The sequence below is a fragment of the Medicago truncatula genome, chromosome 2, assembly GCF_003473485.1.
Source record: "Medicago truncatula cultivar Jemalong A17 chromosome 2, MtrunA17r5.0-ANR, whole genome shotgun sequence".
In the NCBI taxonomy this organism is placed as follows: Eukaryota; Viridiplantae; Streptophyta; class Magnoliopsida; order Fabales; family Fabaceae; genus Medicago; species Medicago truncatula.
Window position 1 is genome coordinate 7111229 of NC_053043.1, and position 23131 is coordinate 7134359.

The 23131-nt window shown below is 33.6% G+C and overlaps 4 protein-coding genes across 7 annotated transcripts; 2 read left to right on the forward strand and 2 right to left on the reverse strand.

Moving 5' to 3' along the window:
* Positions 1 to 981: 981 nt before the first annotated feature.
* Positions 982 to 2786, reverse strand: LOC11439809 (peptide methionine sulfoxide reductase B5). 3 transcript variants are annotated; one of them, XM_024775773.2, is made up of 5 exons: positions 2600 to 2786; positions 2283 to 2321; positions 1741 to 1841; positions 1443 to 1599; positions 982 to 1293 (listed from the first exon to the last, which is right to left on the reverse strand). In XM_024775773.2, the coding sequence occupies exons 3-5, from the start codon at positions 1836 to 1838 to the stop codon at positions 1129 to 1131; spliced, it is 420 nt and encodes a 139-aa protein (XP_024631541.1). In that variant the 5' UTR covers positions 1839 to 1841; positions 2283 to 2321; positions 2600 to 2786; the 3' UTR covers positions 982 to 1128. The 3 variants fall into 3 exon arrangements, with proteins under 3 accessions (XP_024631541.1, XP_024631540.1, XP_003594065.1); XM_024775772.2 differs by having other exon boundaries at positions 1741 to 1869; positions 2600 to 2785; XM_003594017.4 differs by having other exon boundaries at positions 1741 to 1894; positions 2600 to 2785.
* A 2238-nt stretch (positions 2787 to 5024) lies between these two features.
* Positions 5025 to 6606, forward strand: LOC11441942 (uncharacterized). Its single transcript, XM_003594018.4, has 3 exons — positions 5025 to 5255; positions 5356 to 5401; positions 6304 to 6606. Exons 1-3 carry the CDS (start codon positions 5118 to 5120, stop codon positions 6375 to 6377), a joined length of 258 nt encoding a protein of 85 aa, XP_003594066.3. The 5' UTR covers positions 5025 to 5117; the 3' UTR covers positions 6378 to 6606.
* A 1189-nt stretch (positions 6607 to 7795) lies between these two features.
* On the reverse strand, positions 7796 to 8877 carry LOC11439810 (peptide methionine sulfoxide reductase B5). The gene is made up of 3 exons (XM_003594019.3): positions 8673 to 8877; positions 8213 to 8369; positions 7796 to 8107 (listed from the first exon to the last, which is right to left on the reverse strand). The coding sequence occupies exons 1-3, from the start codon at positions 8765 to 8767 to the stop codon at positions 7943 to 7945; spliced, it is 417 nt and encodes a 138-aa protein (XP_003594067.1). The 5' UTR covers positions 8768 to 8877; the 3' UTR covers positions 7796 to 7942.
* A 1078-nt stretch (positions 8878 to 9955) lies between these two features.
* On the forward strand, positions 9956 to 22385 carry LOC11441873 (SAC3 family protein B). 2 transcript variants are annotated; one of them, XM_003594020.4, is made up of 15 exons: positions 9956 to 10210; positions 10794 to 11114; positions 11519 to 11647; positions 13371 to 13601; positions 15426 to 15647; positions 15741 to 15973; positions 16432 to 16532; positions 16629 to 16844; positions 17539 to 17766; positions 17849 to 17940; positions 18016 to 18109; positions 18642 to 18734; positions 18857 to 19614; positions 19750 to 19864; positions 20550 to 22385. In XM_003594020.4, exons 1-15 carry the CDS (start codon positions 10104 to 10106, stop codon positions 22260 to 22262), a joined length of 4653 nt encoding a protein of 1550 aa, XP_003594068.2. In that variant the 5' UTR covers positions 9956 to 10103; the 3' UTR covers positions 22263 to 22385. The 2 variants fall into 2 exon arrangements, with proteins under 2 accessions (XP_003594068.2, XP_024633139.1); XM_024777371.2 differs by having other exon boundaries at positions 10080 to 10210; positions 10777 to 11114.
* Positions 22386 to 23131: the final 746 nt, after the last annotated feature.

Here is a 23131-nt window from a genome sequence, read left to right on the forward strand (position 1 = left end):
TAGTATTTTTTTGAAAGGAAGAAGAGACGAAGATTTCTATGATATTGTTGTTGTTGTTGGTGATGTTGTTTAATTGATTATGAGCTGTTCATTTTTTTCTGGATTTTTTTAGTGAATGTTGGTAAAGATGTTGAAGATTTCTATGATATTTTTTTAATGAATCTACAACATGTTTTATTTGTTGTGTTGAATATGAGTTTAATTTTTGTTAAATGTTGAATTTTTCTGATTTTCTTTCCTAGTATATTGTATGAATAAGTAGTGGAAGGAAGAAGAAGATGAAGCTTGGGAAAAAATTAGATGTTGGTGGTTGAGTGTGATATACAATGGACTTGCAATCGAATGGTTGAAACAATATCAAAAATAGTAAACATTAAAAAACAAACGGAAAGGACCAAAAAGGTAAACGGTTATGGGACCAAATTGAGACACTTTATAGTTAAGGGACCAAAATGAAATCCAAAAATAAGTTAAGGGACCAAATGATGTATTAAGCCTAATATAAAAATAATATAATATTATTTATGTATTTGAGTTTTGTTTATATATTTGATTATTAAAAAAAAAACTAACACAATTTTGACTTTTTAAATTTTCATTGTGATGTTTGCTGTGAATTGAGTGAGCAACTTAATTTGTGTTATGTAAAACTCATGTTCTTATTATTGATGTATGTATTCGCACTTAATGTTGTATCTCATAACCATTACCGTACTTCTGCATCATAGATCACATGAATTTCGGAGTCCACATGCTTCAGAGTATGCAGCCAATTTTAATTTATTCTAAACATGTGTGTGTTTTTTTTGGAAAAATTTCTGAGGTGAGTTGAGGTGCGTGCGACAAACCACAGCAAAAAATAAAAAGATTAGTCATATATATGTTATGTTTATATGTCACTCTCACCGTTGCACAGACCTATCAATCCTACAAAATCCATTTCCCCTATCAAACAAGCCATAATATCAAAAAAGAGGACAATAGGTAAGAAAAGGATTTTATTAATTTCAGTCTAAACTGTGTTCAATGGTTCAACCTTATAATCATAACTGTTTTGGAACCATCAAACAAGACTACAAGCTAGAAATTATATCACTTAACACATCTAATTCATTACAAAATAATGTTTCATATGGAAGAAGTAGCATTTCCAGGAATAAATTTGACAGAAACACTGTTGACACAGTGGCGTTCATCAGTTGGAACCTTGAACCCTTCTCCTTTGAATACATGACCCAAGTGCCCACCACATGCTGCACAAGTTATCTCAGTCCTCCTACCATCTGGATCAGGCTGAAAATAGGAAATTAAGTTCCATTATTAACACAAAAATACATATATGATACCATGGTTAACAAGCAACATTTTAAATATCATTCACCAAGTTCAATTTCTATGGATAAATAAAAAATTAGTAAACAAGCATAACATAGAATGCTTACATAGCGATTGATAGCTCCAGGGAAACCCTCAAAGAAAGCAGGCCAACCACAACCAGAATCAAATTTGGTAGAAGACTTATAAAGTGGAGTTCCACATCCAGCACAATTGTAAACCCCTTCTTCATAAAATTTGTTATACTCTCCAGTACCCTTCAATCTGCATTGTGATCATTCAACTCATGTAATTCAATTTCATTGCATAAAGATCTATTATCATGTATGGTTATTTCATTGAATAAATATGATAAATATATAATATAAAAAGAAGGAAAAGCGGAAAAGATTGAGAAATAATTACTCAGTTCCTTTCTGGCGGAGGATGTGAAACTGCTCGGGTGAAAGAACGGCTCTCCATTCTTCTTCACTTTTCTCAATGGATGATGCTGTTGATGCCATTGACTTCGATTTCGAAGTGTGAAACAAGTAGCTAATAAGAAGAAAATACAAGATTCCTATTCATAATAGAAAATTACATATATTAATTATGTGAACAATACAAGTTAAGATTTCTATTTCTCTCATATAATTGATCCGTACATCGCACGGCATACACACTAGTAAACAAAAAAAAAAAAGTAAAAACTTATGAACACACTCATCATGATTCATAACTTTATCCGGCATCAATTCACAAGCAGTCAAAATCCACTGATTCCAAAACCAAGTACTATCAAAACGTAATGGCAAAATGAAAATCAACAACGTAAATTCACAACAAATTTGATAGCATTATCAATGAACAAAAAGGGAGCAAAAAAAAGTATGAGTAATAACTAATAACTAACACTTGATTATAAGATAATGCATTGTATATGAATTTAAGAAGTGAAAATTTATTACCTCTAAATCTCAGTAATACAATCTACGTTGAATAACTTCCTGAAACAATCAGATTAAAAAAACAATGAAAATTAATATTCATAACACTGCCCAAAAACATGCACAAGTAATCTCAATAGAGCAAACCCAGTTGAAAAAAAATAAAAACTGAAACTACCCAATTGAATTCAATTACATAACAAATCTTCAAAGTCAATCACAGATCAATAAATCGATCTAAAAATTTCATTTTTAATGTAAATTCAATTCCCAGAAGATCCCCAATTGAAGAAAAATTCAGAGTTCTATAATCAGTATTTGAATCAACCGATACATACCCGATTGAAGAAAATTGACAAACAATCAAACGTAAGATCGATCTTAGAACATCGGAGAATCAGAAAGAAAAATCAATGTTTTTTTTAGGTTTTTATTGTTTTTTTTTTCTTTCTCCTCTGTTTATTTTATTTTTTTGTGCTGTGTGTTGAGCTTGGGGAGGCTTTAATAGCCTTATAAGCAATGGGAATATACATGCCCCTTACCCACTATAGTAACTAGGTTAGCATCATGGTTATTATAAAAAGTTATATTAAGTCAAAATTATGATTTTTGAGAATATTTCAATAATATTTTGGTCAAAAAGTATATATCAATAATTATTATTTGGTCTAATAAAAATATAGATGAGAATTATGTCATTTTAGCTACATATCGTTATCGATGATAATATCGTCCAAAATACAGTAAAGTATTAAACATGATCTCATATTTTAATGAATGTTCTAAGTTATAATCGTGGTTAGTTACCGTTATAGAAGTTAGTTGTTTCTTGTTAGATCTAATTTCGATTGGTAAGGTCATCATGATGAGATGCATAATTATTAATTATATACAAAAAAAAATGAGTATTTCTTCTTTTCTTTTTTTGGCACAAGAAAAATGATTTTTTTTTTCTAACAAATTCTTTAAATGAAATTTCTCAAATATCCTTATAAAAGTTAAATTTTAGTATAGTTTTTTCCTTTCAATTTTATCCATCATTTAAACTATTGTATTTATAATTTTTTTATTTTTATGATATAAGTTAAATCTTTTTTACACTTTGTTTGGCTATCTCAAATAAATTTATCCATCTCTTGTACAAACTATCAAGGGCCGTTTGTATTGTTTTATTTTTGAGCTTATGCAAATAAACAAACTTTTATATATTACTCATAAGTTTGTCAATGTAGGATTTCGTTAGTGAAAACTTATGAATTAACATAAAGTAAAATCAAATTTTAGTTCCAAAATTAGATTTTTTTTTATTTTGGTGATTTAACATTGCAATTAATGACATGGCAATGACTAAGCATCATCATTAGGTTGGATGGCAATGCATGATCAATCTCAACGCAACTATGTCATTGTCATGATTAATGATGTCATAAAAAAACTTAAAAATTAGTCGGATGATGAGGTTAAAAAAAAAACTTAATTTTCGAAATGGAGGATTAAAACTTTAATTTAGATAAAATAAGAGAAAAATTGTGTATGGGTCATTGATGGGTTTTTAGAGTTTAATAGGTACACATTTTCAATTTGAAATATTTTTATATTGAGATATCACCATGTTTGTATGTTACACTATTCATTTCTAATTAGCCTTACAAAAGTGAGGTGATGTGGCAGGATAGGGGATTTTCATTAATTCTCGGTGTGAAATTAATTATGCGTATCATTTAAATATTCTTTTTTTGTGTTTTAACAAAACTTATTTTGATATAGCAGTGTTCAAAATTGAATCAACCAAATAGAAAACTGCAAACTAAATCAACCTAAATCGAAAACTACAAAAATATGTGTTTGGTTTCTATGTGTTCGTCCCAATTTTTCACATGCTTAGAGAAACTCTCGATCAACTCAACCCAAACAGTGACTCAGTCCAACCCACTCACCCATCTTTTCCCTACTCACTTAGCCGAAACAATGTAATGTTAAGTTTCTCGTTGATCAAAACCATTTTTTATTAAAGAAAAAAGAATACTTTGAAAGTAGTGTATATAGTATTAATTGAAGGGTACATTTAAAAAGAAAAAGTCATTATTGCATTGGGAAGTGAAAATGACATTCATTTTGAAACAATTTTTTTGATAAAACGGCACTCATTTTAAAACGGATGGAGTATATTGTTATAGATAAAAAAAATTGTCAGTAGAAAATTTATTTGAGGGATGAAAATATATTAATGGAAAACCATAACTTCAATGATATTTTGATTCATTTGGGATTATACATAAGTAATTTAATTTAAATGGTTAATGGTAATTTAACTTTAATTCATAAACGAAACAAATTTTCGATAGACTTTATTTACTTTTGAATTGAAATCCGAATTACCAATACCTCTTTCACACGAGTTGGAGGGTTCACGCAAGAAATACGTTTGGGACCATTCTAAAACTTTTCAACCTTGAGTGTGATATTAATATTGCTGGTCCAAACCTTCATCTTTTTTCCACTCGTAGACCACTTGCTTGATGCTTTTATCTTTTTTTCTTGTGGTGGCTGGATTCGAACACCGTATCTTGCATATATTATGTATTGATTTTACCAACTGAGCTAATCTCACGAGGACTGATGCTTTCATATTTTTACTCACATAAATGACCGATTTAAATTAAAACTTATACAATGTAAAAGATTAATTATGTATATCCTCGTGAGCTTAGTTCAGTTTGTAGAACAATGAATAATAATAGTACAATGTAAGAAAAACTTTTTAGGGACATAAATTTTAAGGACATCAAATACATGCTAGTTTGAGCTTTTGCTCCCTTTGTAAGGTTTATTGATCATTTTGCAGAAGCCGTTAAAATGGAGCAACAACCACTGGACGCAAATGAAGCGAAGCTGGTCCCACCGCAAGCACCACTTCACAAGAGCGATGCAGAAGACGACGATGAGAACGTCAAGCAGCTCGATGAGTGTTCTTCTCTCTATCTCTTGATGCAGGTAGGTAACTTCATTCTCTTCTTCATCTTCCCATAACCCTAAACCCCTAAAAAAATTATTCATTGATGTTTGGCTGATTTTTTTTCCAATTAATTATCAGGATTACATTGTTCGTAGTAGCAGGAACTGGAAAGAAAGCCAAACAGGTATAATTCTTCTGTATTAATGAATTTTTAGTTGATTTTATGAGATTGTTGAACATGATAAAATTACAATATTTAATTCAAATCCAATGAAGTGTTTATAAGTGAGAGAGTTTACGTTACAAGCCATTTTTGTATTTAATTGGCTTGCTTGAGCTTATCTAATGAGATAAATACCTGTGAGACTGCTTGGAAGAGTTAAGGGAAAAGGCTTATGATATACTTCGTAAGGTATCTTATGTAAAAGATAGTTTGGCATTATTATCTTTTTGCTATAAAAATTGCTTATACATAAAAGCTTATGGACTTGTTGGAGCTTATATACTTACATAAGTTTTGTGATACTGTTTGAAAGAACTTATGAAAATAACTTATGACACAAGGTGTTTTCCACTTAATTTCATAAGTTTTCCAAGATAGCTTATAATAATAGATTATAACTTATACAAAAAATAATTTAACTTTATTTTATTGTTCTATAGAAATAACTTATACATAAGCGTTTATTGTGATAAACATCTATGTTATAAGCTGCAAATAAGTTGTTTATCCAAACAGGACTTATATCATAAACGATAAAAACTTAATTAAGTTGCTTGTCCTTACAAACCCACAGTCTATTTATTATCTTGCTATCGTGATCCTCCTCCACGACGGGGAGATATAAAATCTGAAAATGTGTTTATTTTCACGCCTAACAATCTGTTTTGTTGGATTGAGTGTCGTCCAAGCCAATTTTTTAGAGTCTATTCATCTGGAGGTTTTTTTTTAATTTATTTTATTAAATACTGAATTACTATTATATCTAGAAAGTTTGAATGCCTTGCTTATGTTTAAACTAGCCATTATTAATTTTGCATTAAAAGAAACCATTGTAATTTTGTGAATCGCTGATCTTTTGACAGAAATACAAGCTTTGAGGGAATGCTCTGAAAACAGAAAGAAAAATAAACAGGAAGTGACAGTTCATAAGGGATGAAGATTTTAGTTAGTTATGAGGTCCTCTACTTTCTTCCTAGCCATTGTTCATGGTGGCACATTTTTGTACACATATACTACCATTTCCATCAATTAGCATGAATATTTTTTTGCTATAATTCAATTGAAAGTGATTGGAATTGAACTTGGTTGGAATGAGAAGTTTGTACAGAGATCTATAAATAAATAGTGCTTCCGGTAGGAAATACCAATGATTAGTTTTGAGGTTAGAGTAGTAGTAAACCTCTCGTCTTGATTTTTCTTTAAATAATTTGAATTGCATAATTCTAACTTCAGCATGTTGGCCTCTTGACTTGATATGGTTTAATATGTTTACTCTCAATATAATAATGGCTAGTTAAGCAGCGATAAAGGTGAAACCAGTCTCTTATGTATACTAACATAAGAGTGATTTTAGTTAGTAAGAGTGATTTTAGTTAGTAATAGCAGTATCAAACACACACTGTGAAAATGGTTAAAAGTAGTAAATAGTAAAAGTATTAAACAGAGAAAGTAATTATTACAGTGTTAACATTAGCAACAAAATCACTATTATTGGGTACAATGTATGACATACTTCGAACCATGAGTACGTGTAAATGTACGATGTTGAGTACAATGTAGAGTATGACATACTTTGAAGAACCATGAGTAAATGTTGGATACATGTATGATACTGAGTACAATGTGTAGTGAATAGTGATGTACCATGGGTATTGGCCTATTGGGTACTTGTCAAATGGTGACATATCCATAGCAGGTACTATCCGGTATCTATGTGCATAAGCCATAAGGTATTCTACAATAATCCTTTTTTTCTCATTATTTCAATTTGATTGTTATTTGTAGTTTTCTCACATATTAATATAATGTTTTTTTTAGGGGAATATAATATAATTTATGTATTTGAGCTTTGTTTATCCATTTGATTAAAATAAACTCATGTCAATGTGCATAAGCTATGATATAATATTAATTTGTGTTATGTAAAACTCATATTTTCATTGATGCTTCCGCACTTTTTTAAACATTGTATCTCACCATTTCCGTACTTCTGCATCATAGATCACATAATTTTGGAGTCCACATATGCTTCAGGGTATACAACCAATTTTAATTTATTCTGTAAATGTCAATTTTGTGTGTGCTTCTTTACATGTCTAATATTTTATGACGTGAACTTATCAAAAACGGAAAAACTCTAACGTGAGTAGAGATGCATGCTTAAACACAAATTTATTTTCGGAGACCGCATGTGGTTTTAATTTCTTGCAGGACATACCACGCAGAAAATAACAAGATAAAAAGATTAGCCATATGTTATATGTCACTCTCACCGTTGCACATACCTATCAATCCTACAAAATCCATTTCCCCCTATCAAACAACAAAAAGCCATGATCACAAACAAGAGTACAATAGGTAAGAAAATAATTTTATTAATTTCAGTCTAAACTGTGCTCAGTGGTTCAACCTTATAACCATAGCTGTTTTGGAACCACCAAACAAGACTACAAGCTAGAGTTTATATCACTTAACACCTCTAATTCATTGTAAAGTAATGTTTCATATGAAAGAAGTAGCATTTCCAGGAATAAATTTGACAGAAACACTGTTGACACAATGGCGTTCATCAGTTGGAACCTTGAACCCTTCTCCTTTGAATACATGACCCAAGCGCCCACCACATGCTTCACAAGTTATCACAGTCCTCCTACCATCTGGATCAGGCTGAAAATGGGTAAATTAAGTTCCATTATTATCACAAAAATACATATACGTTATCATGGTTAACAAGAGCACTGTAAGTAAACAAGCATAGCATAGAATGCTTACAGAGCGATTGATAGCTCCGGGGAAACCCTCAAAGAAAGCAGGCCAACCACAACCAGAATCAAATTTGGTAGAAGACTTATAAAGTGGAGTTCCACATCCAGCACAATTGTAAACCCCTTCTTCATAAAACTTGTTGTACTCTCCAGTACCCTTCAATCTGCAATGTGATCATTCAACTCGTAATCTAATTTCATTGCATAAAGATCTATTATCATGTATGATTATATTATCAATGTCATCCACCACAAATGTTAATGACATCCATATACATACCAACCAATCAAAACATGTTTTAAAACATAAACATAAATGATATAATTCATATACGCCGTCAATGTAATCATAATCATTGGATTATTAAAAACATTTGATTTTTACCATAATCTGATTTAAACTTATAAATATGATAAGTTTATAATATAAAATGAAGAAGATGAGGAAAAGATTGAGAAATAATTACTCAGTTCCTTTCTGGCGGAGGATGTGAAACTGGTCAAGTGAAAGAATGGCTCTCCATTCTTCACTTTTCTCAATGGATGATGTTGTTGATGCCATTGACTTCGATTTCGATGTGTGAAACAAGAAGTTGAGTGTGCTAAAGGAATTTATAGGGATCAAATTGAATCATGTAAATTAAAATTTGTGAGCGTTACAAGACAAGATTTTGGGGTTGAGAATGAACTTGGACGGAAAATTGGGGAACGAACAGGACGAGAGCTAGATCCACGTGGCACGTCCGCAATTGGCTCGATTGTTTTTCTAGAAGACTTGCAAACAAGCCCAAAAGGACCCGTAATTGCTTTCTATACTCCAATGCATTTATTTTTACCCCCATCTTTGAAACTTTGATAAAAATGATTTTGAATGTTTATGTTAGTTCATGTCTAAGGTTGACATTAGTGTTTTGATTTTTCAATTTATCTCCCATTACTCGTGAATACATATTATTTAATGCATAAGAATTCAATCTATCTTTCATTTCATTTGAATGTTTTTTTTTTTTGTCAAGGAATGTTTGTTGATATGGTGCATTTTCTTATATAAAAGAATAATCATATATAGAGACATTGAAATAACTGTATAAAACATTTTACTTAAATTATCAGTACACTGTAAACTTTTATGTGCATGGTTCCCTAAAAAAAAGACATTCATGTGCATGACTTTGGAGGAGGTTAATATAAAAGTTGAATATCTATGATAATTTGACGGTTATAATTGATTCACATTCTAAACATTTTAGAGTCATTCGGTGTATATGACATAAATCGTCATTTTTATGTGTGATTAAATTATTTTTGTCCATATATATATATATATATATTTTTCAAACGAACCTTTAAATATTTGCAATCATCATTCTTTGTTCATATTTTAAAATAGACTCATGCGTCGGAAAAAAAACTCATGTTTATCTTATGAAATTTTAAATTATTGTTGCAGTCATGTTTATTACGTTATAAAAATCTTTGTTGCAATTGACGTTCACTAAATTCATATTTAATTAAACTTTTTTAAAAGAGTCTAAATTTTTGTAAGAAATACGCTTATAATGTTCTTAAAATGTCGTTAAAAATTCATTCAATAATTTAGTTATATCTACGAGTTCACTTAAAAATATATATGCACGGAGTTGATGGAAAACATTTGAAAAACTTACAAAATAAATTAAAAACTAAATAAAACATATTTATATATTTATAACAATAAAATCTTATTTAACCCAATTACTACTATTATTTTAGGTACTAGTATAGTATACTGGATCTCTAATATTTTCCTAGCTTTGGTTTTTGAATAGGGTTTTCTTCTCTCTTTGCGACGATTCATAGCCATTACCGCAACTCTAAATTAATTAATGCGAATGCGACTATAGAAGAAGAAGAAGGAGATGCCGAATTATACCGGGTTTGATCAGCGTTCTGGACCCGCCGGTGGACCTCCCAATACTCGTCCCTTTTTTGGTTTTTCTCGTCCCCCTCCTCCTTCAACACACAGGTACGTTCATTTCGAATTTGAATCAATTAGCTAGCCTCTATTTGTTTTCGATTTTATTGCATATACTTGATTTTGTGTTTGATGTGTGGTAAGATTATGATTGGAAATGAGTCAAATCACTAGAGGTAGATGAAGACCTAGAAATTGGTTCTTGTTTTTGTTGTATGTGGTTTCATACAATCTTCTTGTTAACTTTACATCTATGTAACAACTTCCTCAGTGAGTTTAACCCTGAAAATACTGCTATGGAAAAAACCAGTTATGTGCTGTCATACAAGAATAGGAAGCTAAAATAGTGTGGTGATTGGTCACAATGACATTCAATAATTGGGGTAAAATCCCAGCAATTATATGTACCCTATTGACGATAATCATTTTGGTGTTCACTTCTGTTTTTTCTATTTATACGAAAAGAAAGACGCTCCATGAGTTTTGAGAAAAAAGGTGCATCTTTTAGCAACCATTTTTTCATTGTAAATAACTTAGTTTTAACCTTTGTTCAGCAAAATTTTGTCTACTCACTGTTTACCTTGATAGACATTTCATTGCGAGTACATTGATTATAGGTTGTATTTTCATTCAGCTCCATTGAACCTCCTGGTTGGAATGATGCTCAGAATCTGTTCCATAAAGGTTTGGGTCCCCAACCTTCTCAAAGGCGCACTTCAGCCACAACACTTGTTGCTTCGCGTGGTTCTGCAACTGGTGTTACAGCCAAAGTCTATAGATCTCCACACCTCGAAAGAAACCGTTCTCCTCCTATATCATACGCGGATATTGATGATTCCATGACCGGTGTTACAGCCAGAGTCTATACATCTCCACGCGAAAGAACCCGTTCTCCTATATCATATGCAGATATTGATGATTTGAGGGACCCAAGTCAAACTGTTCTAAAAAATAAGTAAGATAATATAGTCTTCAATAGTATATTATTTCTTGATTAAACTTGTTATGTACCAGGGCCTTTGCATTGGTGTTTCCTCATTTGATTGAATTATCATATGCATAAAAGATAACTTTTATATACGACTAAACTTCTGTTATGCAGGCTGGATTATAAGTAATTATATTGGTTACCTTGTTTATATTTATTTTTATCATGAACATTTTTCAATAATAGATTCATTTTGATATTCTGGATCTGGCCTAGGAAAATCATTTTAGTTTTGTTAGTCTTCTGTTTACATCCTTTGAGCTATTAATCTTTTATATTTACTTCAAACTGTCTTCCCCGGTGGCATTATCTTTTTCGTTCTACTTATTTATTTGAGGCTTCACTTTGTGTTTTTCTGCTGATTGCTGTAGCCCCCCAAATTTGCTTACGGAGGAGCACGGTCACTTGCTTCCTCTAAAATCACAATCACCTCCTTTGGTGCCCTTGAATCATCAATCATCTGTTCAGAATTTTCAAGGTCCTTCTATTCCTATTCAGCAGTAAGTTTCAGATTATACTCTATACCCCCTCTTCCTTCAATGTATTTCTATTGGTTAGGTATCTCTATGTGCATTCAGGAACCAAAAAATTAAAATAGAAGTTTTTCTTAAATATCCATACATGTAAAAAACTTTTTTTGACAAACCATATATGTAAATTATGAAATGTTGCATTTTGATCTATAAAATTATTTGTTCTTCACGGACATGTCTTTTACACGCATGACATTCATGTTCTAATTTCAACACCAGTAGTTGGTTCGAACCTTGCTGCATGATTGCTACTCTTGTTGTGATTCGGAAGTGCTTTCATGCTTTCGTCAGGTTGTACATTTAGATGCTTTAACATAGGTAATTTATGGGATCTGCAATTTTTGTTTCCTCTTTTTCTTTTGTTATTTTCCAAACGTTCATTGCATATCATTTGCTTCATCTAGATTTTGGCCTGATAATCACAGATCACCATTTAATGACGATTCCTTTTTATTAATGGTGTGGCTATGATGAAATGCCGTTCTTAGGCCATGATATGGATGCTTTTCCTGTGCACGGTTCCTTTTTATTAATGGTGTGACTGTTTTGTGATGAAATGCTGTTCTTAGGCCATGGTGTGGATGCTTTTCTTGTGCAGCCACTATTTCCTTGATGGTGGGATGCCACCCACAGATGCCATGGCAGAAATGGTGGTGAAACCAACTTAAAAATAAAGGGAAAAAGTGGGGTGAAAAAGGAAAAAAGGATAACACACATATAACCAATTTTAGACCCTAAAATTCCGTTTTACATCTAACTCACTGCACACATCTCTTCCATCTCTCGTGTGCACGTCCCTGTCATCTCTCACCTACAAACCTCTGGTCAAATGACCCATGTCTGGCAAACTCAGTATTTGAGGCATATCCTTTTGCTGGCAAAACTGTATCTTCTCTTCCTTTATCTCCTCCCTTTGTTTCTGTGTTTTCCTATTTTCTAATTGGACTATACTATGTACAGCGCCCTATATACTGTGCGTACTGTTTTCAACTATAAAAATTAAATAACCGTCTATAACATCCAGAAACTATGTACAACCCCATTTCATCACTATTTCAGTAATGAACCGTAAGAGCAGTGCTTTAAGCCCTGTAGCTAAGTTTTTTCCTTTCTTATTTTCTCCATTCATTTCTATTCCTCCTATTATGTTCTGTGAATATGCATGTGCGTGTGTGTGTGTCTTTTCTTCTATCTTCTCTATTTCTTTTTTGTTATTGTGATTTTCTATGTGGAATATTATCGTTCTATTTTTCCTCTTTGTTGAATCATCATGTGACCTGACTCTGTCCCCATGGTTCAGTGGTTCTCTATTTTCTTTTCTCTATTAATTTTGTAAGTATACTCTGTGTGTGTTCGTTATGGCCGCAATGCTCTAGCCATAGGCCACAATGTAGTCCATAATGAATAACATTGCTTCTGAGTCATCTCATCAATCTTTAGAAATAGGAGTAGAGTATCTTATCTGTTGTATTGCATTATTCTAAAGATAATCTTGTATGTTGTTGACTTAAGGTTGTGTCAAGTAATGCTCATGTTGTATTTATTTTTTTATTTCCAAAATTCCAATGGTGACTATTAAGTATTGATCCATGCAGTTACCATACTAGTAGGGAAAGGTTTTGTTACTATCTGTTGCAATACCGAAATTCGACATGGTGTTTGCTTAGATTACACTATTTTTGTTATACAGGCCCACTTTAGCTCCCAGCACATTGGATGGACAGGCCCGCCTATCTGTCAATTCTAATTTTTCGATCCATCCAATCCAGTCCCCAGTCTCTCCATATATTGATTCTCAGAACCATCGGCCTAGTTTTACAAAAGAATTTAACAATCAAGGTTCAAAGAGAACTAGGTCACCTCCTTCATCATTTACCAGCATACACGAGAATTTCAATGATGCTCAGAAGGACTTTAGAAGGTAATGCCATGGATTTTTTTTTCCCCTAGCTTATCCTTTTCATGTAGTTATTATTTGTAGTTACTTTGAACATGTTTGGTTAGGTGTTTGCAACTCTAAACATAAGTTTGCTACTGAAAACGTAAGTTGACTATTTGTTTGGGTTCTTTTAAAATTCCGTTTTGCTGTCAAACGTCCGATTCGAGAAGTAACATTGTTGGTACTTTCCATTCTTCCATTTTCAGTTTGGAACTTAATGAAAAATATATTCCCATTTTACCTTAAAAACATAACTACCCTCCTCTATTTCTACCAATGCAAATCTAGTCAGCGCAAAGTCTTCAGAATAAAAGCTGAGAAAAAATTAGAAAGATGAACTTGGACTGAAACAAGAGGGCATTTTCATCCAAAACTTGCTCTACTTTTTTTAACTTCTCGAGGAAGCCCAGAAGCTTCTCAAAGAAGCCAGAGTTACTTTGCCCTTTTTTTTTTTTGGTAAATCCTCTGCTCGTATTTTTTATCGTTATATTTTAAAACAATTTCCTTTGCTTATAATAATATTATAGTTACTAAAAAATAATTATATTATAGTATTTATATAGAGAGAGTAGCGGAGCCATTCAAAAAGTTAGTGGAGGACGTGTAACAACTTCCGGAAATAAAAAAGGATGTGTAACGACTTAATAAATATTTGAGAACAATTTCTACATGATATTTATATATTATACTTTTAATTTTATACCCTTTTCGGTAAATATACAGTTAAAAGTAATTTCAGTCAATATAATCCAAACAAAGTTCATTGTGTAAAATATGCGTTTGAAAAAAAAGTATTAAAACATAAATCACATTAGAACAAAAAACTCCTTTTTAACTAAAAGTACAATTACAAAATAACGTTTGCTCAAAAGTACATTTGGAAACATTAATCCGAACACACTCTTTGAAGTTTATCTGACAAATTTGGATCAGGGGCTTATTAGTAGTTGTAGTAGTGGTATTAGAATAAAGTATAAACAATTTTGAATAGAGGTTTGACAGAAGTATGTTAGGATTCAATATTTAGTTAGTCCAGTCCTATTTAGTCAATGCTAAAATGATTTTGATTATGGTAAACGAATACAACTATTTCTGCTTTTCTAAAAAATCTCTAAATTATTGAATACCCAAATCACTTTTTTCAATATGTACTATTTTGGTAGGCAAAAACAAATCATTTTTTAGATTTTGTCCCCGTGAGCTTAGCTCAGTTGGTAAGGACAATGCATAATAATATGCAAGGTCCGGGGCTCAAACCCCGGACACCACCAAAAAAAAATCATTTTTTAGATTTTGATTAATTTAAACAGCTTAAACAAATAACATTAAATTCACCAAAATATGTTTTTTTTAGTTAAAAAGGTGATTTCTCTCAAATGATCTGTAACAAGGGAAATGCATCCCCTCCTAAGTCCTAAATCATCTTACAAATCAGATCACTTTATACTAACTCCTTTTCTTTACTTTCTATAAGAGCTCAAATCTCTTTAAGATAGTTTATCATAATCAACATTGTTCATATTCAGAATTAATTTTTTCTCATATTCTATTAACTTTATCGAGTGTGAGAGAGAACTTTTGTTACAAGTAGTAACGTTGTGGTTGAGTTGCGAAGTAACACACAGAAAGTCTATTATAACTTTAGAAGGAAGCTATTATACTATCAATGTGTGTTGAGGTTAATGCTGTTGGCGTTTCAAAAAATATGAGTTAACCTTGGGGGTATCAGTGGGTGTTTTGCTATTGTAGAAAATAAAACAGATATGCATTTGTTGAGCCTGTTTTGTACTTTTGTCGGTCTTCCAGGCCTTCTATATCTGCTAGATTGGGAAGCACATCAAATGTTCTAAAGACCAGCCCTCAATCTCAACTTCACCAAATACCTTCGCCGGTTAGTGTTTCCGAAGATGCTGGAAGCAGGCCCATCATCTCCACTGCTCCGAAAAGGACAAGGTCACCTCTTCCATCATTTTCAGCCAGTGAAACCTTTAAAGGAAACTCTGCTTCCTTGGAAGACAACTCTGAACAGTAAGACATTCGGTGCAATAACACCAATTCCACTGTGTGTATTTTATCTTAAATTCATTTTTTAATGGATCTTTATTTTTGTTGTGTTTTCAGTGAAATGTTAGCTAAGGCAAAACGTTTAGAACGCTTCAAGGATGAGTTAAGCAAATCCAAACCTAATAATGATGATGTTGCAGACCATACAGCGTCTGTGTCAGAGAAGAAATATACGGAAGGGAATTTAATGGATTCAGCTTCCGACTTTACAAATGGCCATGGTGTTTCTGATAATGAAGACCGGGAAACATCCAATGTTATTATTGGCTTATGTCCAGATATGTGTCCTGGTAAATATCTCAGATTTAAAATACTACAGTGAACTTGTGAAATTGTTATATTTTTATCTGACCTATATAATTCAAACTCCGAAATGATTTCTTTCTAGAAGCATTTGGAATTCATTATTTGTTTTTGGGTTGGAAAAGTCTTGTTTGAAAGAAGTCCAATGTTAATTTCATTATGAAGTTTCTTTGAAGAGTGATGTTACACAGCCTGTAAAATTTAGCGAGAATTTTGACAGTATTCACCTAGAGTCAAGGGTGGTTCTGGAATAAGTTGGAGTGATTGTGATTACACATCCATCCCAGGGTTAATAAGCATGCCAACTCATTCTGGCAAAAAGTCTTGCTATCTAAAATTTCCCCTTTTTATTGTCTGGTATTTCACACTGCTAAGTGATAACTCTTCTACTGTATGGGAAGTTTTAGAATTTTTTCATTTACTTTTTAGTTGATTTGTTTTTCAGAGTCAGAGAGGGGAGAGCGTGAAAGGAAAGGGGATCTTGATCAATATGAACGTGTGGGTGGGGACAGAAATGTAACCAGCAAACGTCTTGCAGTTAAGAAGGTGATTCTCGTAATACTAGTTATTTGTTTATCTTGTGAAAGAACATTACTTTTAATATTTATAATAATAACCTGAATCAGTATTTATTCATGACAGTATACTAGGACAGCAGAGAGGGAAGCCAGCTTGATCCGGCCCATGCCCATCCTGAAGAAGACAATCGGTTATCTGCTAACTTTGCTGGATCAGCCTTATGATGAGAGGTTTCTTGGCATATACAACTTCTTGTGGGACAGGATGAGAGCAATTCGGATGGACCTGAGAATGCAGCACATTTTCAATCAAGGAGCTATTACTATGCTGGAACAGATGGTGAATCCTTGTAGCCGTGTTATTAGTATCATTTCCATTAGCTCGAGTTTAAAATCCATCAGCCTCATAGAGACCTCTTACTAATGAGAATATGTAACTGCTATTGGAACCCTAAAATGTAGAAATATTTAAACTCATACCTTCTGTTTTATTAAATTTTAACATCGTGAAATTATCGCTCGAGTTCCTGGTCGGTTTGGAATGGTCGTATTTATCTTGCTGGTGATAAAGTTCTGCTGTCTGAGTCCGTCTCTATTTGTCGTGCCAAATGCCAATTGCCAACCAAGACCCAAATTGTCCTTTTATTTAGGCCATATGTATGTGGAATTGCAGCTAATACTTGTTATCGATAACTTTAACATGCAGCAAGTATTAGATACCTTGACTTTCCAGTTTGATTGGCTAATTCTTATGTAGTATCAACATCTAGATATGTGCCAAATTTAGCACAGACTCTTTTCTTGTAATAATGCATATAAAAGCCAGATTATTGCTCTTGCTTTAGTGATAATAGCAAGGTTATCAGTAGTTAATTAAAAGCTATATGGATTTAGACAGTCAAATAACAAATATATATATTAATTTGTTGGTAGAATAATTTGTTGTATTTGCATCAATAGCATGCGTCTTTTGTAAAAAGCAGTGTCAGATGATTATTTCACTAATTTGAAGATGTTGATTTCCTTGGTTTCAGATAAAATTACACATCATTGCAATGCATGAATTATGTGAATATAAGAAAGGAGAGGGATTTACCGAGGGCTTTGACGCTCACCTCAATATTGAACAGATGAACAAAGCTTCGGTTGAATTGTTCCAGTTGTATGATGATCACAGAAAGAAAGGAGTGGATATTCCCACAGAAAAAGAGTTTCGAGGCTATTATGCTCTTCTTAAATTGGATAAGCACCCTGGTTATAATGTAAGTAGACTTTGTAGTGCTTTTGACCTTTTAATGTTTCATTTGCTATACAAAATCTAAGGAAATGATCAAGTTATGCTAGGTTGAACCTGTAGAGCTCTCCCTTGATCTTGCTAAGATGGCTCCAGAGATAAGGCAGACACCAGAAGTTCTGTTCGCCCGCAATGTTGCAAGGTTGTGATACCCATAGACGTTGTTACTTTGTTATCGTGGTTGCAGTTTAACATTTCTTTGTTTTTTATTTTGCAGAGCTTGCAGAGTGGGTAATTTTATTGCTTTCTTTCGGCTTGCAAGAAAAGCAACTTATCTTCAAGCATGTCTAATGCATGCTCACTTTGCAAAGGTATTGGATATTCTTTTATTTTGTGCTCAACAAAGACACTATGATTGTACTTTTCCATAAACAGATTAGGCCGGCCATGTATAGACTGAGCACGCATTTACTGAATCATTGGAGGAAAGTTTAGGAAATTGCTTAAGCTGATCAGATGCAGAATAATTACACGATACACAGTTCCAAGCAATAATATATGACTATTTTTATGCTTGAAGACTTCAATTTTTCTTGCCTGATTTTCTTTTGAATATTTGTCTCAAAGTGCTTAATTCTTAGAAGGATGACGAAGTAAAATCAATTTGATTTTATGTTGAATCTGCTAGCATCACTCGAAATGAATGTATGAAGTTCACTTTAGTTATGGACCATGTTGTCAATAGCGGTCTGGAGCAACACAGTCCCAGTTTTGGGGTTGACCTCTCCGTTCCGCAATCCGGGATTGACAACATAGGTTATGGTTTGATAATTATGTCACCAAGCTACAATGCTACATTTGATTTGAAATCCTAACCTTTATGTTATGTGCCACTTTTATCAGTTGCGTACCCAAGCCCTTGCTTCTCTACATTGTGGTCTGCAGTATAACCAAGGTCTTCCTGTTGGTCATGTTGCTAATTGGCTTGCTATGGAGGTATGTTTTATGGATAGATGTGGACAAATGCTGCATATTTTTCGTCTTCTTCCATTTTTATCTGTTTTAGCATGTTTTTATCAACATTGTCTTATACTAATTACCTTTGTCTTTATAATTAGGATGAGGACATAGAGGGTCTTTTGGAGTATCATGGGTTCTTGATAAAAGCATTTGGAGAACCATACATGGTTAAGGAAGGCCTGTTTCTCAATGCTGATACTGCATATCCCAGAAAGTGTTCCAAACTCGTGCACATGAAAAGGTCTGGGAAGATCGTTGAGGATCTTTCACCCTCAATTCATGCCGAATCACTACCTCGTGAGACTGTGAAAATGATTCAGACGACGAAAGCATACAAGCATGAGCCCCAGACAGTTTCAGCTGCTGAAAACGATAGTTCTGTCCAAAAGCTTCATGAGGAAATCCCAGACTCTAAAGCCATTTACTCTGCGATGAATGGTAAATCAGCAAAGGCATTTAAGAAAATGCAAGATGTTCAGGATGGTGTGAAAGATTATGATATGGCTAGTCCTCATTCATCACCATTGAGCTTCCCTTTTGCTAAGATTATGCCTGAACCGCAACATACAATAATTGGCAGCTTGAAGAGTACCAATTCTTATATCAATGTTGGAGCCTCACCAAAGAGAAACTCACACTCTAATGTCGATATCAGGCCATCGGAGATTATACCAAAAACTGTTCCACCAGAAATTTCATTAGCTAATAATTTTTCTTTGCCACCTCCTGCGGCCCAGAGTGTATCCAAGGACGAGTCTCTGTTTATTCACGAAGAACACGAAGATAATATTCATGAAGTTAGAGAAAGTTGTCACGATGAAGAAGTTGCCGAGGCCAAGCTGAAGTTGTTCTTAAGGTTTTCAAGCTCTGTTCCATTACACAAATTTAGGGCTTTGGCATATGAATAACTCATATAATTCCTGTTTATTGCTATTTTTATGTCATTATACATAATAATATACTCTGTTCTTCCTTTTGTTTTCTCTGTCAGGTTATGGAGGAGACGAGTATCAAAATTAAGGATGTTACGGTTAGAGAGGCAATTGGCATCAAATGCTGCATTGGACTCCTTAACATTGGGCCCCCCTGTTCGATATTGTACAGAAGTAAGTTTGATAGAGTTTTGTGAATTTTCAGTGAAGTGCTCTTTACTAGGGTAGATGCATTGGGGATAGGAGTGAAATAGAGATGATTGCTTCAAATGGAGGTTCCTTTTAAAAATAATATGACTGGGATAATGAAATTGTCCTTCCTTTACCATTGGATTGGTGCCCATGTGGAATCCGATCTAGTGATCCCTCCATGGCGATAATGAGAACCAGCGCTTGCAGTTTGCAATTGTAAATCCCCTATGCTTGATCATAGTCAGTTTTTTTCCTCAACCTCATCCGCCAAGTCGATTGCTTGAAACACTTGTTTGGGGTTATGGGGGCTTATTCTGCCTTTCACCTCTAGGTACAAGCCTCCAAGAAAGTACCAGAGTAGTTGCTCTTCTGAGTAGAATATGCTTGGGCCACGAACACCTTGAAGGTCTTGAACATATTCCTCGACATAGCTTGTTTGGTGTAAAGTAGATAATCACTCATTTCCCAAATTTCCTCCTCCGAACCATTGATCAAAAGCCAAAGTCAGGCCTTCCCAGTTCAATACAGGATTCTTCTTATGCAAGAATTGGAACCAGTGCACCGCCATCCCTTCCATACTGATGAACACTAACTGCTGTATTAGGAAGTTTTTATGACTAGCTATTGTTGACTTGATTTATTTATTGTGGTTCTCTTTTTGATGCAGAAACCTGGTAACTTTGACAAGTTTGACATTGATATAATGATGAGGGAGAGATATGAAAAACAGGAAAACTCATGGTCAAGACTTAATGTTTCTGATGTAGTTGGAGATACACTAGCCAGAAGAAATCCAGATGCTAAATGCTTGTGTTGGAAAATTATTTTATGCTCTCAGAAGAGCAGTGCATATGAAATGGGAAAAGCAGGTTTGTGGTTAACCTCAAAGTTCACGCCTTCAAGCGATGATGATGATGTGGCAATTTCATCTTCTGGCTTGGTAATATGGAGGAAATGGATTCCTAGTCCTACGGACATTGATCCTACCTGCTGCCTCTCTGTAATTAGAGATACATCAGTTGGTAGTCAAGATGAGGTAGTATCAGGGGCAAGTGGAATTTTGTTTCTAGTGTCTGAGAGCATCTCATGGAAACATCAGAGAGTTCATCTCCATAATCTTTTGATGTCAATTCCCTCTGGTGCTTGCTTACCTCTACTGATCCTATGTGACTCATACGGTTCCTCTTCTGATATAATCAATGAACTGGGCCTTCAAGACATTGATAAATTGCCGGTTAGTAGCTTTCTTCTTGTTTTCCTCAGGGAAAACCAGCAGATGAAGCCCCTGGATGGATTTTTCAGCGATAGACAGTTAAGAGAAGGACTGCAGTGGCTGGCAGGTGAATCACCCTCACAGCCCAACATTCACTGCGTGAAAATCCGAGAACTTGTTCACACACACATTAGTTCCTTCTCAGGGGTGCAGGACATCATTAGTAACTCCAAGTTGAGCCCTAATGATTGCATCTCTCTGTTCAATAGAGCCTTGGATTGTTCAATACAGGAAATTGTTGATGCTGCCAATTCAAATCCTGATGGTTGGCCATGTCCAGAGATTGGTTTACTCGACAAGTCTTTTGATGAAGATAGTAGAATGGTAAAAAGGTACTTGCCAACTTTGGGATGGAGCTCAAATTTGAAGACTCAACCAATCATCTATGCTTTACAAAACTGTAAGCTCCCTGCTTTTAACGACGATTTGTCCTGGTTGGCCAGAGGTTCGAAATTTGGGCAGGAGATGGAGAACCAGAAGAAACAGCTTGTGAATTGCTTGTACCAGTACCTGACTCATACTAGTAATATGATGGATATTTCATTGGCAAAACAGGAGGTGCACATAATAACACAGAAATGGGCTAGGCTTGAGTTGTGCGGCTCCAGCTACCATGTAATTCCACATTGGGGTATGATTTTTCGTCGAATTTTTAATTGGCGATTAATGGGTTTATCTGATAAGGAAGTTTCCACAGCTTACATCTTTGAATGTCGTCATCATGACGTTGCTCTTCAAAATGTGGGCTTTGAAGCATGTTTATCCTCATCCTATCATCCGGATACATCTCTAGATGAAATGATCGTTGTTTGCTGCAACTCTCCTCTTCCTGCTATTGATATGCAGCCAAGGCCCAAAGCACTTCAACATCTTCAACAAATGGATTTTGATTACGAGACTACTAACTCGAGGGATCCTGAAAGAAATCTTGGACTTGATGAATTGCCTAACATTAACACAGCTAGCACATATGGTATAAACAATGGCAATAGTGAAGCTTTAGTGAGTAGGAAACCATCCAAAGAAGCTGAGAAATTAAGCAAACTATTGGAGCAAGTTAACTTGATGCAGGATGGTATTGGCAAGAAGCTGTCTGTATACTTCTGATTGTGTTGTTGTATGTATCTAAAACTAAACTTTAGTAACTGAAGCATTAGAAAAGCAATATTGATGCAATGCTGGTTTACGTGAAATTTTGCATGATTATTAATGGCAGTTTTTTAAAAGCAATATTAATCCATATTCCTTTTAACTTGTTGAAAAAATTCCTTGTATTCTTCATAGGATTGTTTAAATTTTTAACTGCATTTTAGTTACAAAAATACTTATGATTATTGTACATTTTTATAATTAACAAAACAAATACTACAATAAGGAAGTTATATTACTCATCTTTCGAATGATAAACTTATAAAAAATATTAATTATTAATTCATATTCCTGCTAATAGTCCTTGTGGGCATTCTTTCACGCTAACGGTGGTGTTTTTTTTTCTTCTTTATTTTTCAATAAAATAAACAATATTCATTCAATTAAATTGGTGGACTATACCGTAATCAAATGCAAATTCGCTAAATTTTTCAAAAAAAAATGTTGAGTCCATGTGAGCTTAGCTCAATTGATAGAGACAATGTGTAATATATGTAGGGGTGAAGTTCGAACTCTAAAACAGTAAATTCTCTATCAATAATGTGACCGAATTAAAGTGATCAAAATACACATGAATCTGGATCTGTAACGTTGAAATGAACAACGCGTTAAGATGAGAGTTCAAACGCTGCATCAAGACGACAAACAAAATAACCCTGCAAGACAACAAAATCACAAAAGAAAAGACCTAGATCTAAGTGAAAATCGCTTATTTAGATCAAAAGGAGCGAAAAAGATGAAGGGTTGATTCCATATTAAAAAATGACACAATCACCCCTCAATGAAGAAAATGAATGAGAAAATCTAGAGAGAGAAAAAAAAAAAAA

Coding starts and splice junctions, on each gene's coding strand:
- LOC11439809 (XM_024775773.2), bottom strand. CDS start 1,838: ATGGCATCAACAGCATCATCCATTGAGAAAAGTGAAGAAGAATGGAGA. Junction 1,600..1,740: donor CTCCGCCAGAAAGGAACTGA/GTAATTATTTCT, acceptor ATCACAATGCAG/ATTGAAGGGTACTGGAGAGT. Junction 1,294..1,442: donor CTGGAGCTATCAATCGCTAT/GTAAGCATTCTA, acceptor TCCTATTTTCAG/CCTGATCCAGATGGTAGGAG.
- LOC11441942 (XM_003594018.4), top strand. CDS start 5,118: ATGGAGCAACAACCACTGGACGCAAATGAAGCGAAGCTGGTCCCACCG. Junction 5,256..5,355: donor CTCTCTATCTCTTGATGCAG/GTAGGTAACTTC, acceptor ATTAATTATCAG/GATTACATTGTTCGTAGTAG. Junction 5,402..6,303: donor CTGGAAAGAAAGCCAAACAG/GTATAATTCTTC, acceptor ATCTTTTGACAG/AAATACAAGCTTTGAGGGAA.
- LOC11439810 (XM_003594019.3), bottom strand. CDS start 8,767: ATGGCATCAACAACATCATCCATTGAGAAAAGTGAAGAATGGAGAGCC. Junction 8,370..8,672: donor CTCCGCCAGAAAGGAACTGA/GTAATTATTTCT, acceptor ATCACATTGCAG/ATTGAAGGGTACTGGAGAGT. Junction 8,108..8,212: donor CCGGAGCTATCAATCGCTCT/GTAAGCATTCTA, acceptor ACCCATTTTCAG/CCTGATCCAGATGGTAGGAG.
- LOC11441873 (XM_003594020.4), top strand. CDS start 10,104: ATGCCGAATTATACCGGGTTTGATCAGCGTTCTGGACCCGCCGGTGGA. Junction 16,533..16,628: donor AACGTCTTGCAGTTAAGAAG/GTGATTCTCGTA, acceptor TATTCATGACAG/TATACTAGGACAGCAGAGAG. Junction 19,615..19,749: donor AAGCTGAAGTTGTTCTTAAG/GTTTTCAAGCTC, acceptor TTTCTCTGTCAG/GTTATGGAGGAGACGAGTAT.